Source organism: Pinus tabuliformis, chromosome 8, assembly GCF_031772625.1.
Source record: "Pinus tabuliformis cultivar Carrire ecotype Pingquan chromosome 8, CPIR1, whole genome shotgun sequence".
NCBI classification, from domain to species: domain Eukaryota; kingdom Viridiplantae; phylum Streptophyta; class Pinopsida; order Pinales; family Pinaceae; genus Pinus; species Pinus tabuliformis.
The window spans coordinates 1,656,885,755-1,656,902,984 of NC_142294.1; the positions used below are offsets into that span (position 1 = coordinate 1,656,885,755).

Below are 17,230 nucleotides of genomic sequence, written 5' to 3' on the forward strand. Positions count from 1 at the left end.
CAGCTCCTTTTCCTGGGAAGGAGATAGGGAGGAGCTGATCTTTAACGTTCTCTCAGGGCCGAACTCCACATTCTTGACTCTGGGAGTGACAGGGTTGGTGGCACAAAGGTCCACTAAGGTGCTGGCTTGGGCGTCCTCCACCAATTTCTCTAAGGATAGTGCACTAGAAGGTGGATTCTGGATCAAAGTCTCAATCAAGTCATCCTCGGTTGGGGGGTCTCTTCTAGTGGTATCTAGGGTGCACAAAGGTGCTGAGTACACCTCATCCTCTTCTCCTTCCTCCAACCACAGTGGTAAGTCATGCTCTAAGGAGGGTTGGGCAGGAGGGTATAGGACTAGCTGCTTGGACATAGGACCGTTTTTGATGGTCATGTTTCCTGCACGACAACTTATGTAAGCATCTGCAGTGGCTAACCAAGGCCTTCCCAAAATAAGAGGATATCCAGTAAGCTTTGCCTTGGGTTGCAGAACCAAGAAATCTGCAGGGTATTCCCAAGAGTCGACAGAGACCAAGACATCCTCCACAATCCCTTTGGGAGTCATAGTGGAGCGATCTGCTAGTTGCAGTACTGTCGAGGTCTTCCTCAAGGAACCCTGAAGATTGAGTTTGAGCATGGTATCCCTGGTCATCACATTAATGGTAGCCCCCAAATCAATCAAGGTGTGAGGTATGATGGTGCCATTGATGTGGACATCTACTACAGGACTCCCAGGATCTAGGTACTTTGGGTAGATGACTTGTCCTAACATAAGGTCAGACAGTTGTCCTAAGACATTGATGGTCGAAGCATCTCTCTTTCGCCTGCCTGGGTGTTTAAAACACTTTTCCTTAACCAGTTTGTTGTATATTGGCACATCCTTGATGGCTTGGAGAAGTGGTATTTTCACACACAACTGCTTGAGCTCTCCCAGAAGCTCATCCTCCTCTGGGTTGGGTTGTGTGGTGGCTGTTAGTCTCTCAGGAAAGGGTGGAATAGCCTTTGGTTCACTTTCCTGTTAGTCCTCCTCATCCTCTGGGGGAGGAGGTTGGCGATCCGGAAGAGTCTTTCCAGATCGAAGATTGATCTCCTGGATCTCCACAGCATAGGTAGGGCATGATGTTTCCCCAATGTATACCTGCTGGGCCTGTCTATTGTTGGGGTTCGGGTTCGGTTGAGCAGGCATTTGAGGTTGCCTTGGAGGAGCAGGAGGTAATGGTTGAGGTTGAACTGGTGGTGGAGGCAAAAAGGCGGGAGGAGTGTTGTACTGGGGCCTCCACCCCGACTGAGGTTCATTCCACTGAGGCTGTGGCTGGGCATGCGAATGATATGAATGAGTAGTGGGTTGAGTAGGGTACTGAGGTGGATAAGACCATGGAGGAGGCATAGACCAGGAAGGATGAGCAGGGGGACCCCAGGAAGGCATATGAGTCGATTGGTTGGGGCTGTAATAAGCTTGGGGTGCCCCTTGCATCCCTTGCTGGTAAGGTCTAGGTCCTTGTGGCCTCCTTTGGTTGAGGAAATAGAGAGGTTCAGTGGGAGCTTCTGTCCCTTGGTACATAGCTTTAAGTCCAGGTAAGGTTGGGCATTGATTTGTGGGATGGTCCTCCTCACAAACGAAGCACACTTCAACCGAATGCAATGGGCATTCGTTCTTAGGGTGTCTCCTTGTACATCTAGGGCAGAAGATAGCCAAGGCCCTCTCAGCTTCTTCCTTCTTCTGCTGGATCCTGAATGTGTCCAGTTGCATGGCAATGGTCTGTCTCACCTCACTCTTAAGATCTTCTAATTGATTTGCAAACTCATGCTTGGAGAAAGGGATACCAGCTGAGAGGAGGTTTCCTCTACCTCGTTTCCGGGCTGCCCTAGAGTGGTTTCTGAACACAGTCTTGATGTCCTCATAAGGCAGCTGGTAAATATCTCCCCCAGCTAACATGTGAAGGGTATCTAAAAGGTCTTCAGGGACTCCTCGGAGCAGGACCAACTTGAGGGATTCAGGGTCAAGTGTGCACCTGGCCCGCTTATAGCTAAGTTGGAACCTCTCCTCATAATCCTCTAAGGACTCATCATTTCCCATGGTCATCCGAAAGATTTCTCCCTTGGTTTCCTTTGACCTACAGTAGTCCCGGTACTTGGTATTGAAAGCTTGCTGCATCTGAGCCCAAGTGGTGATACTATTCCCAGGTAAGCCCATGAACCAGCGTAATGTTGCATCCTTAAGAGTTGAAGGGAAGAGTTTCAGCTTCTGCTCATCTTCAGTATAGTCATAGGTTCTACAAAGGACAGCAAACTCAAACATGAAGGTATCAGGGTCTTCAGTAGTCAGTCCATGGAAGTGAGGCAGAGCAGAGGGGCTAATGTTTTTCATTTTCATGTCTCCATTGGTTTCTCGGATGGGGAAGGCACCTTCTATTCTCTCATCTTCTCCTCTATTGTCAGCCATAGCTTCAGATGGGATGGTCTCTAATTCTTCTTCTGCTATAGGATCTTCATATATCTCAGGAGGTTCACCTATAGGTTCTTCTGGATCACTGTCACCGAAGAAGAGAGAAGGGTGACTCAGTGATGTGGTGGGGGTGTTGGGTAGGAATTTGCCTGTTTTATCTCGGTTCCTACGAGGCATGAAATGGAAAGACTTTTTTGACTACTTTTGTTTTTTCTTTGGTACCTGCAAAACTGAAATAGATTGATCTACAACTAACTATCTTGCTGAAATAAAAATGCAGAATTGAAATGAAAGCAGGAAAGGACTAATCTACTTTGCTCAAATGGAATTGCAGGAATGGAAATGCTAGTCTACGCTTGCAGAATTGAAAGGCTAATCTATGCTTGCAAAATTGAAATTGCGGAATTGAAATGCTAATCTATGAAAGCAGGAAATGTCTATGCTACTTTTGCAGAATGGAAATGAAATAAACTACTTGGCAGAAGGCAAGAGTAAGAAAATAGAAGAAAAACAACAATTACTAATACTCTGACGCTTCCCCGGCAACGACGCCAAAAAGATGGTGGGCTCCAGTATTGTAGCAATAATGCTACAACTCCTGGAGCTTCCTTCTCTAATTTTATCAACCCGGTAGTTCGTAACAAACTTGGAAGCGACGGTGCTGTATGCACAAGTACTAGCTCTTGTCGCAGCTGTCACTTGGTCAGCTGGCACAAGTCCGCTAGGGCTCAAGCCAACTTCTATATGTTCTCAGAAGAAGCTTTCTAAATGATGAACGAAGGCTATCTCAAAGGAAATTAACCTACTTTGCAATAATGAACTGAAAGCCAACCAAACATGGAAACCTTAGTAAACCCTAATCTGACTAGCTTAATCTTTATGATGCAATGGTGGGAATGCAACTTCTAGAAATGATGCCATTACTTCTAGTGAGATGAGATGCATGAATTTAAACTACTTCCATTGAAGAGAACACGTTTTTGTATTTTTTCTCAAGTGGGTGGAGTTATTATGATTGTGCTTCTTACTGGGTCTTGACTGTGCAGGGGTAGTTCAAAGGGAAGGAAGGCTTGGGAACGGTCCGGAGGACTCTGAGAGGTTCCAGGGGATCCCTCACATCATTCCACAGAAGTCCACAACGTTCAGGTGCTTGGCAACCGTGTTTGCAGGCTTCTACAAGATGTCTGCAGGGGATCCTACAGGAAACTCGGGATTTCTACAGGAAGTCTGCTAACTTCTACAGGACGTTCTACCGTCGGAGCTTTGGGTGATGGAGGAGTGAAGGAGCTGTGTGGGTGGATAGGTAAGATGAAAGAGGAGCTTGAGATGGCCTATGGATAGAGAGATGAGATGGGGAAGGCTTGTGTAAAGCTGGTTGGTCGATAGAAGGGTAGAGGCAATGGTAGGTCAAAAAGATTGAGCAACGTGGGCAGTAGAAGGGTTGGAAGGCAAATGAGCTGAACAGAGGATGCGTAGGTGGCTTAGGCATGGTTCAGAAGGATAAGAACACGATGAAGTGGTGCTGCGCAGTGTAAATGAAACAAATCACCCTTATCTTGCATGTAAACGAAAGTTCACCAACCTATTCTAATTGTTTTATTAGGAATCAAAGAACAACAATGTAAGTTGAAGGGAATTTGTACATGATGCTGAACCAAGGAGTCATTACTCAAGATATAATCGCATGGACAATCCTTCAATCGAAAACATTACATCAATACTTGCATGCATATGTTAAAACAATGTTTTTGGCAGTTGGCACGGTCTACACTTCCGGTCCCCAAACAGAGGTGAAAGTGAGCATGCATTCAACCTTTTTTGAACTCAACATAACTTCAATCTCCCTACGCTAATTCTGAACTACTAAAACAACTGCATTCATGAAACTAACCTACATAACCAAACCGAAACAGTCAACTCAGCAAACTGTATTTTTCAAGTGCATGTAAAGGAAAGAAATGCAATGATAAAGGAAAGACAAGTAACAATACAAAAAGAAGGAGGTCTATTGCTCTCAGGTTAGGCCCTAACCTGAGAGATATAGCTCCCCTAAGAACTCAGAATTGAATCCAAATCTGCCTGCCTTTTATTAAAAGATCATAATCATGAGTCTAACAACATGCCAAAATTGGCTTACAAAGAGCAAAAACAGAGCTACAGCTCGTAATCCAAAATCTACAACAAAAGTTCAAGAGTCCCATCGAAGGCTACAACCTTAATATTTATACATGTTGAGGGCCAAGCTGGCCTCCTCAATTAGTGGGGCTTGGCTGTCCAACTAAAAGTAAACTGCTGTTCCTGTAGAATCCGTTGGCTGCCTTCTAACTCGGTGGTGATAACTGTTGGAGCTCGGAGTTGGGGTGGAGATCACGAGGAAGGTCATTCAAGGCTGTGGACAACTTCCCTATAAACCCGCAATGCCACCTTGGTTGTCTCCTTGTCTTCATTTGCGTGGTCTTTGCTCCATTTAATGTCAAAAAACCTGAAATCATCATGTATTAGCCACATAGGCATAATGACTGCCCTTCTTCCTACAAATAACACGAATATACTAAGAAATGATGCATAAGTGATAAAAAATGAAGGGTTGAGCAAGGTAAGTAGGCCAAATGAGCCCAAATTGTTACCAAAATTTGGGGCTCATCAGAAAGTATTCTGCAATCGCTGTGTATCTTGTCTATGTTAATGCATCCGATTTTATCATGTTACAATATGGCTCTACTTTATAATGCTTATTTGATGCATGAATGTATGTGATTATATCTGTTAACTAAATGCAAGAATAATGGTTTACGCGAAGATAACTGTAATGGCATGGTGGAATAAGTAAACACTTAAGATAACTTGGGAACTTATACAATACATAGCTACAGCGGCATGTAAGTGCCTGAAATGCTGGTTAGGGGTGCGCGAAGGTTAGTCATATACCTTCGTAGAGGTACCGAAGGACGGGAGAAAAGGTACATCGATAAGCCTTAAAGGCTTATCAACTTGCACGAAAGTAGGATAAGGGAGTATAAATCGACATCACGACCATCTCAGGGTGCAAAAACTTGGTTCCTGCATCTCCCCATACTGCTTCGGGTGACACTTCAGTCCACGCTCCGCGGACTGATGTTGAAAGGGCCAGTAGTGTAGGGATTTGTTTGGCTGACTAAGGCTGAACCTGGGTCAGGGCCCAACAAGCCAACATTTACCTTCATTCTTCTAGTGTTTAAATGTTTTGAGAGGTTATCAAATTTAGTTGTCCTTCCTTTCTTCATAAACACATGCCACCATTTGTCATTTAATTGTAATTCAATAATTAACTAAGGAGAGGAAGATATTAAACAAAGGCTATGGGCTCGGAAAGATTGTAATCCCATCTTTTATTCTTATTCTTCATATCTCAAAACACGAGGCTTCATGTGCCAACATGCTAGTATGATGGTTTTGAGCCCTAAAGACATGGCAATAGACAACAAGTTCAAACCTTTTTGCCTCTTTGTAAATTCTTGCGATGAGCCTTATTAAGACGTGAAGGAGAAGTCAAACTACATACATACTACATTATGACTAGAACCAATAACTATAAACTCCTTGATTCAATTTGAATTTGAAAATTCTAAGATTTTTATATAGAGCTAATGCATTAGCTTAGTTATTGATTACTTCACAAAAACCCCCTGCATAATTTATTTCCATTTATTTATCACAATCAAATATAATCCCCTTCATATCTACTCTCCCATGATATAAAAGCTTAAGTTAATAAATGAACAATTTTAACTCTTTTTTTTTTTTAATTAAAAATTTTATCACAATTTTGTGTCAGAATCTCACCATTTTTTACTTAAAAAAAATCTAAAATATGAACATAAAAGTGTTTGAATCATTTTTTAATAATAAAAATAGAATACCAAAATTTCTATCGAATTTATTAAAATCTTGCCAAACTTTTCACTATTTTCTAAACAAACTTTCCATTATTTTCTAAATGAAATTATACCCCCATTTAAACCAATCTTATTTTATATAATATTTTTCCTTGTAAAATTTTAATCAATTAAAAAATTTCAAATTAAAAAATTTTTAAACAAAGAAATAAATTCAATATTAAATTTTGCTTTTCAAAATTATTTCCCTGTAGAAATTAAATTATCTTCTCATTAACTTACATTTCCCTTTCATATCAAAGCATTGTAAGCCATGAAAGTCATATCAATGGGAAACAACATGAAAGACCAGTGCAAGAAAGTGGCGTAACAATGTATAAAGATGAATTAATTTGTAATCACACCATTTACGTAACAGATTCCAGGTTTTAGGTTTTACAGCTATCAACTTAAACTTCACTCTCACCAGATCTGTGAAAACACATATGGCCATGGCAGCCATGTTGAAGAGGAGGAAGACCATGCTTTTCATATGGAAAAAGTATCCTGGTATCCTTTTCCATGCCATTCTTAAACACTCCTTCACTTTAAATGCCACTGCAGACATGCGCATTAAAACGCTCTGCCAGAACAAACGATTTCAGGAGGCAGTGGACACCTTCAAGCAGCTGCTTTCAGATAAATCTGTCCCTACTCTCATCACCTGTAATATTTTATTGAGTAGCCTAGTCCGATGGAATCGGCATGAATCAGCGCTGTCTGTTTATGGACTTATGATTGAAGCAGACATTGCTCCAGATGTGATATCTTTGAACATTGTCATCAATTGTCACTGTCAAACGGGTAGATTGGATTATGCATTCGAAGTGTTTGAAGGAATGGAAGCAGACGGGTATATTCCAGAGGTCATAACCTTCAATACCCTCATTAGAGGGCTTTGCAGGGTGAACAGGTTGGAGGACGCTTTCAAGCTGTTCAATCAAATGAGGGGCAAACGACAGGCTCCTAATCTTATTACCTATACTACCCTAATAGATGGGTTCTGCAAGAGAGGGAAAACCCACGAGGCTTTGGGGTTGTTAGCTGTTATGCTGCGAATGGGCCATGTGCCTAACACAATCACGTTTACCATCCTCATGGATGGGCTATGCAAAGAAGGTAAGCTCCAAGAGGCCAAGGAACTACTGTATCAGATGTTAAAAGAAAGGCATAACCCAGATGTTATTACATATACTGCTCTGATTGATGGTCTTTGCAAGGAAGGCAAGTTAGTTGAGGGTACGGAGTTCGTCTATGAAATGTCTAACAAAAATATCTATCCTAATGTTTTCACATACAATGCACTTATAAATGGTTTCTGTAAGGAAGGCAAGTTGGACGAGGCTACAAAGCTTTTCCACGAAATGTCCAACAAAAGCATATGCCCTAACGTTGTGACATACAGTGCACTTATTAATGGCCTCTGTAAAGAAGGCAAGTTGGACGAGGCTATGAAGTTCTTTCATGAAATGCTAAACAGCAACATATGCCCAAATGTTGTCACATACAATGCGCTTATTGATGGTTTCTCTAAAAAAGGCAAGTTGGACAAGGCTCGGAAACTCTTCTTTGAAATGCCCAACAAAAATATATGCCATGATGTTGTGACATATAGTGTGCTTATTGATGGCCTCTGCAAAGAAGGCAAGTTGGATGAGGCTATGAAGTTCTTTCATGAAATGCTAAACAGCAACATATGTCCGAATGTTGTCACATACAATGCACTTATTGATGGTTTCTCTAAAGAAGGCAAGTTGGACAAGGCTCGGAAGCTCTTCTATGAAATGCCCAACAAAAACATATGTCATGATGTTGTCACATATAGTGTGCTTATAGATGGTTTCTGCAAGGAAGGAAAGCTGGAGGAGGCTTTGATGCTTTTCTATGAAATGCCCAGCAAAAACATAAGCCCAAATGTCATCACATACAATGCACTTATCAATGGTCTCTCTAAAGCAGGCAAGTTGGACAAGGCTATGGAGCTCTTCTATGAAATGCCAAACAAAAACATATGCCCTGATATTGTCACATACAATGTGCTTATTGATCGTTTCTGCAAAGAAGGCAAGTTTGAAGAGGCTAGGAAGCTCTTCTATGCAGTGCCCCCCAAATACAAGTGCTTCAATATTGCCACATACATTTTATTTATCGATGATCTCTGTAAGGAAGGGAAATGGCAGGAGGCCATGAAAATGCTTCATGAGATGCTGGACAAGGGGCACAGTCCAAATATTATCACATTTACTAGTATTATTGATGGTCTTTGCAAAGAAGGCGAACTTCAAGAAGCTCTTTGGTTGTTAGATGTTATGGTGCAAATTGGCCATCAGCCTAATGAAATCACATACAATATACTTATAAATGGGTTTTGCAAGGTGGGTGATCTGGAGAAGGCCAGGGAACTCCTTCAAGAGATGTCTGAAAAAGGGTGCAGGCCTGACCCAGTCAACTATAATACATTAATAGATGGACTTTGTAAGCATCAAAAGTTAGATGAAGCTTAACAGATCTTGTGTGTGAGCCCTGATTTCATTACATGCTGCATATTGATGGATGGACTCTGGAAATTGGGTAATCTTAGGGAGGGGCTAAAGTTATCTTAACAGATGAACGATTAGTAGTCATCTACCTGATATGATTGCATATACCATCCTCATGGATGGACCATGCAAAGAAGGCACATCCCAAGAAGCCAATAGACTATTGCACGAGATTCCAAAAAAGGTTTGGAACTTTGACACGACTATGACATATTTAACAGCAAAAAACAGACCCTGTAAAGGTATTGCTTAAATGCACTTCGTAAGATTCAGTAGGAGTGAGTGAATTGCAATTGATGAAGTGCAGGTATTGCTTTCGTAATAATGCACTATGCAAGCTATCTGCAACATGATTGGTGGCTTAGTTTGATGAAATGATCTGAGTGGAATTTCGTTCAGAATGCACAAGGCATGTAATCTGAAGAGTGAAAATGCATTTGGCTTAGTGTTTAGTGGGCTGCAAATCCCGATTAAATGCACCAATTAATCAATCTAAAATCGGTCTAGCCCAGCAGTTAATGAGTTGCAACTGGTAATTGATGAAGGCCTATGGTAAATATTAATTATATTGTTCACGTTAATCATCTGGATTGGTTTTATAAAATGGTTAGTGGTTCGTCATTGATATTGATATAATGTACTTTCTGAATTTCAATAATGGCTTGTACATCTATGTAATATATTAAGTTTTAACCCACTTTTATTTCTTGAAGCGAGGTTTGTTTCCAATGTTGCAGGTTGCTTTGGCATGACTCCTTTTTGTTCGATGTTTTTAACTCTTGAGGCTGTTTGAAATATTTGGTTGCATCTGTTGAATGCCCAGACTCCAGATTTATTGAGTATCTGGTCCTATTATGATATACAACGAGTTGTAATGATTGTCACAGCACGTATTGGTTGCAAACTTACAATATATTTTCAAAATCAAACATCTGCAAATACTTGAATGTCTAGTCTCCACTGCCCAAATTGTAATAGCTGAGCTAACTATATTCATGGTGTTCATCTACTTTGACCTTATAGCAATCACCTTGATTTGCAAGTTGTCATGGATATGCCTTTCAACAGGGGACCATTACATGTTTTTAGTCATAAGTTATTTAATTTGTAGCAAGGACAGGTGGGTTCAATTATCTCTCAGAGTTCAGATGGTCAAGCAACAAGCAATGGGGGCTGCTTTACTGTATAGGTCCACATCGCAAACAGATGCCATGGATGTTAGTATTTAAGGAACCTTTTCTCAATTTCCACTGGGATCTCCAAGCATGGGGCATCTGAAAGTAGGGTTTTCTGAAAGGCCTGGTCAACCAGAATGTTAGTTCTACATCAAGACAGGTGACTGAAAATTTGGCTTGACATGTAGATACCACCATCCTTGGGAGGGGATCAGTCTCTCAACAAGCAATTTCCTCAATCCTCATGGCCCATCCTCACAGCCTGTAAGAATGTTTTTGTTTCGTCCATCCTGTTGTGCTTTAAGTTGTCTTTATAAAATTGGAAGTAGATCATTCATGCCTGAACTTGCTTTGATGTTGATTATGTTTAATGTTTTCAGTTGTTTACATTGTTATATGGCATCCTGTGTTTCTACCCATTTTCTCTAAATGAGGCATAATAGCTTTTCTTCCTTTTATCCTACTCAAGTATTCATAAACCAAAAAACTTTTTTTTTTTGGTTGACAATCATTAAAGGATCATCGCCAATATTTTTGGAGTGCAATTCTCCTTAACGTCCTGCAAGGAATCTTCTTTTCTTTTCTCGTTAGTCTTGGTCTCTCTTCTCTTTGGATATAGTTACCTTTACAATTACCTGGTATTCCGGTTTTTCCTACTTTTAAGGTCTTCTATACAGCCACTCCTTTCAAATTTCAATGCTTGCTTGAAATTCTCACATTGAGCGCCCTCCTTTTTCACGAACTATTTCATGCATTCTTTCCTTTCAGGGGTGGAACTTTTGCTTATTTGGTACCATTACACACCAAAAGTGGGTAAACCATAGGAGAAATTTTTTCTCTTCATGTGACAACCAACCAACAAACAACCCTATGATGATCCAAAGCTAGCTTTACTTCAGAGCTATTCACCTAGACTTCGATCAATGCTCTCTCCCATTTAGCATACTTCTTGAAGAAAAGTGGGTCATATATCAAAAGGTACACTAACCATTTTTGTAATCATGTGCTTTCATTTAATGTTAAGGACATGCAAATATGGATCATCAGTCACGCTGGATGACTGACTGCTCTTGGTGCTTTCATTTAATGTTAAGGGCATACAAATATGGATCATTGGTCAAGCTGGATGATTGACTGCTCTTGATTGTATTCTTGTTCCCACACTTTACATGGGAGGTTATCCTTTGACCCTAGTCCAGTGTGATCTCCCCTAAGGCCTTTTATGCCACTATTTAAGAGGGGCAAAAATAAGAGGCACTGATTGATATAGCATGCCCAAGGTAATCCTTACTTATCACTTTCTATTTGCCCCTTATATTCATTTCATTATTTGGGTAAACTGTCATTGGTCATTGGGATTGACACCCTATATCCACAACTTTGAGTCATAGCTAGAAAACTTTTCCCTAAGAGATTGATGTAGATGGACGAAAGATGCATATGAAGTCACAAATGAAAGAAAATGAAAATGCAAAAGATGGTTGGGACGAGAAAATAAGCATGTGGGAAAAGCCTAGCATGAGCTCTACCCCCTCATTAACCATGACCCAATTCCTAAGCATTTCATTCTCTATCTAAACAAAGGAACTTATAAATGTCCCAACCCACCATGAGCGATAAACTGCTACATCTTTAAGGGGTATTGGAAAAGCATAAAGCAAGCCAGTTACCTAAGCTATGCAAGAAAGAAAAGACAGTCATTAAAGTAAACAATGCATTGAAGGGGTGGAAAAAGCAGGCCAAGGAAAATGGTAACTCATGCCTCCATGATTGCTCCTTCTTATCATCATTATGTTAGAAAATCAGAAAGGCAGAAAGATTTTCTTATACTTGATAATTACTTGTGATGTTCTTGACTTCTTATTAGGTTTTCCTTATATCTTCTTTCTTTTAGTTCATCAAGCAATTACCAAAGCAATAACACAATGGACACCAGATGTAGGCATAATGCTAGGGCCAAACCCCCTCTCGAGGGGAAAATCTAGTCAAAATTCTCTTCCTTTCAATAGTATTCTTTGAGATTCTTCACCCTAGACAAAGACCAAACCTTCCCTCCACACCAAGTCAGCCTCCTAGAGCTTTGACCTCCTTTCCAACAATTTCAATTAGGTAGCAGCGTCTGGCATTTGCGAAACTTAGAAGACTTCGATCTCCCAAACTAGGGCACAAAACAAAGAGAGAGACACCAGAATTTGGTTTTTCTTCTTCTCCTTAGACTCCACCCAACTTGCACCTCCTTCCCCTCCTTCTTCTACTTCGCACTTCTTCCGGCTTCAAGAGATATCAAACTTCCTTGTGAGATAGTGTGCTCCAAATGAATTTGACTTGCTTCTATTTATAGGCATCAAGGGATGTCGAATTGATGTCCTTAGGTCGACTTGATCTCTTCTAAGCCGACTAGATGTGGAGAATCCATAAATTATATTTGACTCTCAATACTAAACCTTTTTACGTGAGTCAAAAGCCCAAGAAGGCTCTGGTACAATGACTCTATTAACTCAGAATAAATCCTAGAAGTCCTCAATGGGGAATTTGACCTAAAACATGATGACCCAAGCATGAAACCCATTCTTTAATAAGTCATAATAATAATAATAAAAATTCTTTTCTTTATTCTTTGACAAGTATATTACATGATGACTCAAATACATTTAATGAAGACTGAGCCTAGTTACATTTTCCAACATTTCCTCTTAACTAGGGAGGTATTCATCATATACAAGTACAAGGAAGATCTCAACTATATGAACCATGAAGAACTTTAGGCACTGCAATGCCATGGACTAGATTCTTGACTAGGGCAATCTATTCATCATATACAAGTACAAGGAAGATCTCAACTATATGAACCATGAAGAACTTTAGGCACTGCAATGCCATGGACTAGATTCCTGACCAGGGCAATTTATCCTTTGGTCTCTCAACAATTTAGGCACTGCAATGCCATGGACTAGATTCCTGACCAGGGCAATCTATTCGGGTGGGACTAAGATGGGCTCAATCTTTTAGCCTCTCTAGGTACCATCAGAGTTACTTGCTAACCACCAATCCAAAAATCCAAGTGCGTATCCAAAAACGGAGCTTTATAATCAACACCACCTTTTCCAACTTAGGGACCTAGACATCAACAGAAAGTGTTGACTAGATGTCCTCCCAGGCAATGCTTCACTCACAAGCCTCAATACCCCTTGATCCAACTGATCAAGGATGACCAATCTCTCCCAATCAAACTGATTGGTAACCAACATGCTATCAAAAACTGTTAAAATTGGCGACTAGGGCCAAACTCCATGTGGGTCATCTTATTTATGGCAGTTGATATTTTTCTTGGATTCCTCTCGTCAAGAGGTCTAGGATTGATCTAACGATCATCCGATTCTGACAAGTATTTATGGAGATATGAATTTATTTGTAATTACTTGAAAAATTGTCAAGGTCGGCCAATAGCTAAACGTGTGGCACAAGATAGGTGGAGGCATTATTTCACCATCTCAACTCACTCATTCTTCTCTCTCTCTCCTTAGCATTGGTTTTATACACAAGGAAGAGAAGCTCACATGTGGGAAGAAGGAGGATGCAGAAGGGCAAGGAAGGAGGACGTAGAAAGACGTAGTTTGGAGGATGCAAAAGCTGCAGGTCATCTCTTTGACCAATGTTGACTAGCGTGGGCAATTCAGGGCTGCAGTTTTGGTGTGGTTGCCTCTCCTAGGCAGGCCGCAAATTCTGGCACAAAAACCAAGGCATTCTGACCTCCGGTTTGACCAGGGTTGACTGCCCTAGTTTGGGGCAGCAGGTTGACTTCAGTTGATAGTAGTTTGACTATGTTTTTACGGCTGTTTACGGGTTGCTTCTTCTTGCTGTTGGAGGACTAGATGACCAGGAAATTGACCAAACATATTGAAGGTCAATTTCACCTTGTTTGACCAGATTTGACTTTGCTGGTTAGGGTTTACTGCTGCTGTCATAAAATTACAGATTTATGAATTTGTACTATTTCTCTTTGCTGAACTATTGAAGATTAAAGAAGAATTGATCAAAGGGTTTCCCCGCATTGGGGTTTGTCCCTGGCTAGCCGCCACATCTGGTGTCTCTTGTCTTGGCTTGTTTTCTGTCGATCTATTAATGTTCTATCTGCACTTTACTTTATGTTTATGTGATTGCTAAACAATGGCTAATAAGAAGAATTGAAGTAAATTGCTCTAAGCATAGAACATACCATAAATTAACATGGTATCAGAGTTGAGGTGAAGACAAAGCCCAAGCAAGAGCAAGAGCACGAGCAATCACCGAAGGCTGTTGAAGCAATCCTAAAGACTTCATGGGGTCCTCATCACACTTCCCCACCGATGACAAGCTCTGTGAGAAGTCCGACTATCACGGATGGAAGATGTCTCTCGATCTAACATTAGAAGAGCAGGAAGTGTTGGACCATGTGAGAGGCAGAATCGTTGAGCCTCTATCAAATGCATCTGCTGCTGTGAGGAATAAGTGGACTGGGGGAGAAGTCAAAGCAAAGAAGATCATCCAGGACTCGATCGACAAGCGCCTGGTGGCCTATGTTTCTGAGCTGACCACCTCCAAGGAAATTGATGATAGACTGGTAAGTTTATTTAAAGTAAATGATGCAAATCAAGTTTTTTTCCCTAAGAATAAGCTGAAGGAAATTAAGAAGAGAAAAGATGAGAGTATGCAAGCATACTTCTTAAGGATCACCAAGATCAAGAATGATCTCCTATCAATTGGGGAAGTCGTCCCTGACAGGGAACTGACCATCACAACTCTTAGAGGGCTCCCATCTGAATGGTATATATTCAGAACCACTCTTCTCAACAATAATGTAATTCTTGGATTTGAGGAATTGATGGCGAGATGCATTCAAGAAGAGACAAGGATGGAAGAGCAAGAAATGCCTGCACTTAGAGGCAATCCCTCTGCTTTCTCCTCTCATGCTAAAAGGAGAAACTATTCTGGGTCTAAATCTAAAGGAAAGGCTGGATCGAAGGGTGGAAGAAAAGGAAGATGTTACAGTTGCAACAAAATGGGCCACTATGCGAGGGAGTGCCCTGATAGAAAGGACACACATCATGATGACGATCAAAATCACTCCCAAGGCAATCAAAGGAATGGTAGGTTCAATGGCAAAGGAAAGAGGAATGTCGGAAGTCAAGGAAGTGGTCAACCCTCCAAGAAGGCAAGAAACTCTAGGTATGAACCTAACGTTGTTAACAATAAGCAAGATGAATATTATCTACTAGTGGCCCTCTCTACTACTGCTCCCCTGGACTCACTGGGAAATTGGCTTATTGATAGTGGTGCCTCAAGGCACTTCATTGGTTACAAAGAAGCTCTCTCTAATCTGATAGAGAAGGAGACCAACCTGGAAATTGTTCTTGGGGACAACTCCAAATATCCTGTGAAAGGCGTAGGGAATGTCACTTTTCAATTGAATTAGGGTAATACAACTCATTTGCAAGAATTCCTATATGTACCTGATCTAAAAAAGAACCTGGTGTCCATTTTGGCAATGGAAGACAAAGGATATAAGGTGGCCTTCATTGATGGCAAGGTACGTTTATGGAAAAATAATTTTAAATATGCTTTCACTCTTGGGTTTAGAGTTGATTCATTATATCAGGTTGGCGGAAGTCTGCTGGGTGTCATGTCTTGTGACACATCTCTTTAGTCCAAACTATGGCATCGGAGGTTTGCTCACCTTCATTATAAAGCTCTACCCGATGTGAGACAAATGGTGATAGGGATGCCCGAGTTCAAAGTAGAGCAAGAAGGTGTATGTCCGGGATGTGCCGAAGGAAAGCTCAAAAGGGGACCATTCCCCTCAAGCCATAGCAAGACCTTCGATATATTGCAGTTGATTCACTTAGATATATCTGGTATGATGCCTGTGAACTCCTTGGGAGGATATTTATATTACCTCACTTTTACAGATGATTATTCTCGCAAGACTTGGATATACTTCTTGAAAAAGAAGGATGAAGTGTTCTCTTGGTTTCGTCACTTCAAAGCCTTGATCGAGAATCAAACCGAAAAGAAGATCAAGATCTTAAGGACTGATAATGGGACTAAGTATGAATCCAATGAGTTCCATGACTTTTGTAAAGAGGCTGACATTAAGAGGGAGACTACAACACCATATACTCCTGAGCAGAATGGTGTGGCGGAAAGGAAGAATCGTACAATTGTGGAAGCTGTCTGTGCTATGCTCCATGATCAAAGGCTTCCGAAGTTTCTATGGGCCGAAGCTGCGAATACTGTCGTATATGTTCAAAACCGATGCCCTCATCAAGCATTGGGTTCCAAGACTCCCGAAGAGATGTTCACTGGTAAGAAACTTGATGTATCTCATTTTAGAATTTTTGGAAGTCCTGTATATTTTCATGTGCCAAAAGAGAAAAGGAATCAATTGGTGCATCTGGAAAGAAAGGAATCTTCATGGGCTATAGCGAAAATACTAAGGGCTATAGAATCTATATAGTTGGTCAAAGGGAAGTCGAGATTAGCCATGATGTCACCTTTGATGAAGATATGGCTCTTAGCAAAATTGAAAATCTTCCTATACTGGGGAAATTTGTAGAAGCTGACACCAGGAAACCAAAGGAAAAGGAAGATGAGACGATGCCCGTTGTGGAAGAACTTATGGATCCTATTGATCCCCCTCTGCAAGGGCCTTCTTCTTCTTGGAAGAGGCCTTCATGGCTGAGGGGGACACTTGATGATGTTGAAGGACACGTTGCACCCAGGGGGACTTTTGGGGAAAGTAAGAAGCCGGCCAGGCATCAGGGATACTTGGCCATCATGAGCACGATCATCCAAAATGAGCCTTCATCATTTGCAGAAGCTGTCAAGCATCAGGTATGGAAGGATGCTATGACTGAGGAATATGAGTCCATCATGAAAAACGATGTTTGGGATGTGTCCCCAGACCCCAGGACAAAGCAGTTGTCACTTCGAAATGGCTTTACAGGATAGATCATGGAGCTGATGGAAGTGCTGGAAAGTATATGGCTTGTTTTGTCGCTCATGGATTCTCTCAGAAGGAGGGCATAGACTATAAGGAGATGTTTGCACCTGTTGCCCGATACACCACCATCCACTCGATCATAGCCCTTGCTGCTTTGCAAGGATGGAACCTACATTAGATGGATGTCAAGACCACATT

General features: G+C 41.1%; 1 protein-coding gene across 1 annotated transcript; it reads left to right on the forward strand.

The window, feature by feature from the left end:
• Positions 1-6,663: 6,663 nt before the first annotated feature.
• Positions 6,664-9,729, forward strand: LOC149242545 (uncharacterized). The gene has a single exon (XM_089367697.1). The coding sequence runs from the start codon at positions 6,785-6,787 to the stop codon at positions 8,840-8,842; it is 2,058 nt and encodes a 685-aa protein (XP_089223823.1). The 5' UTR covers positions 6,664-6,784; the 3' UTR covers positions 8,843-9,729.
• The last annotated feature ends 7,501 nt before the right edge of the window (positions 9,730-17,230 follow it).

Coding starts and splice junctions, on each gene's coding strand:
- LOC149242545 (XM_089367697.1), top strand. CDS start 6,785: ATGGCCATGGCAGCCATGTTGAAGAGGAGGAAGACCATGCTTTTCATA.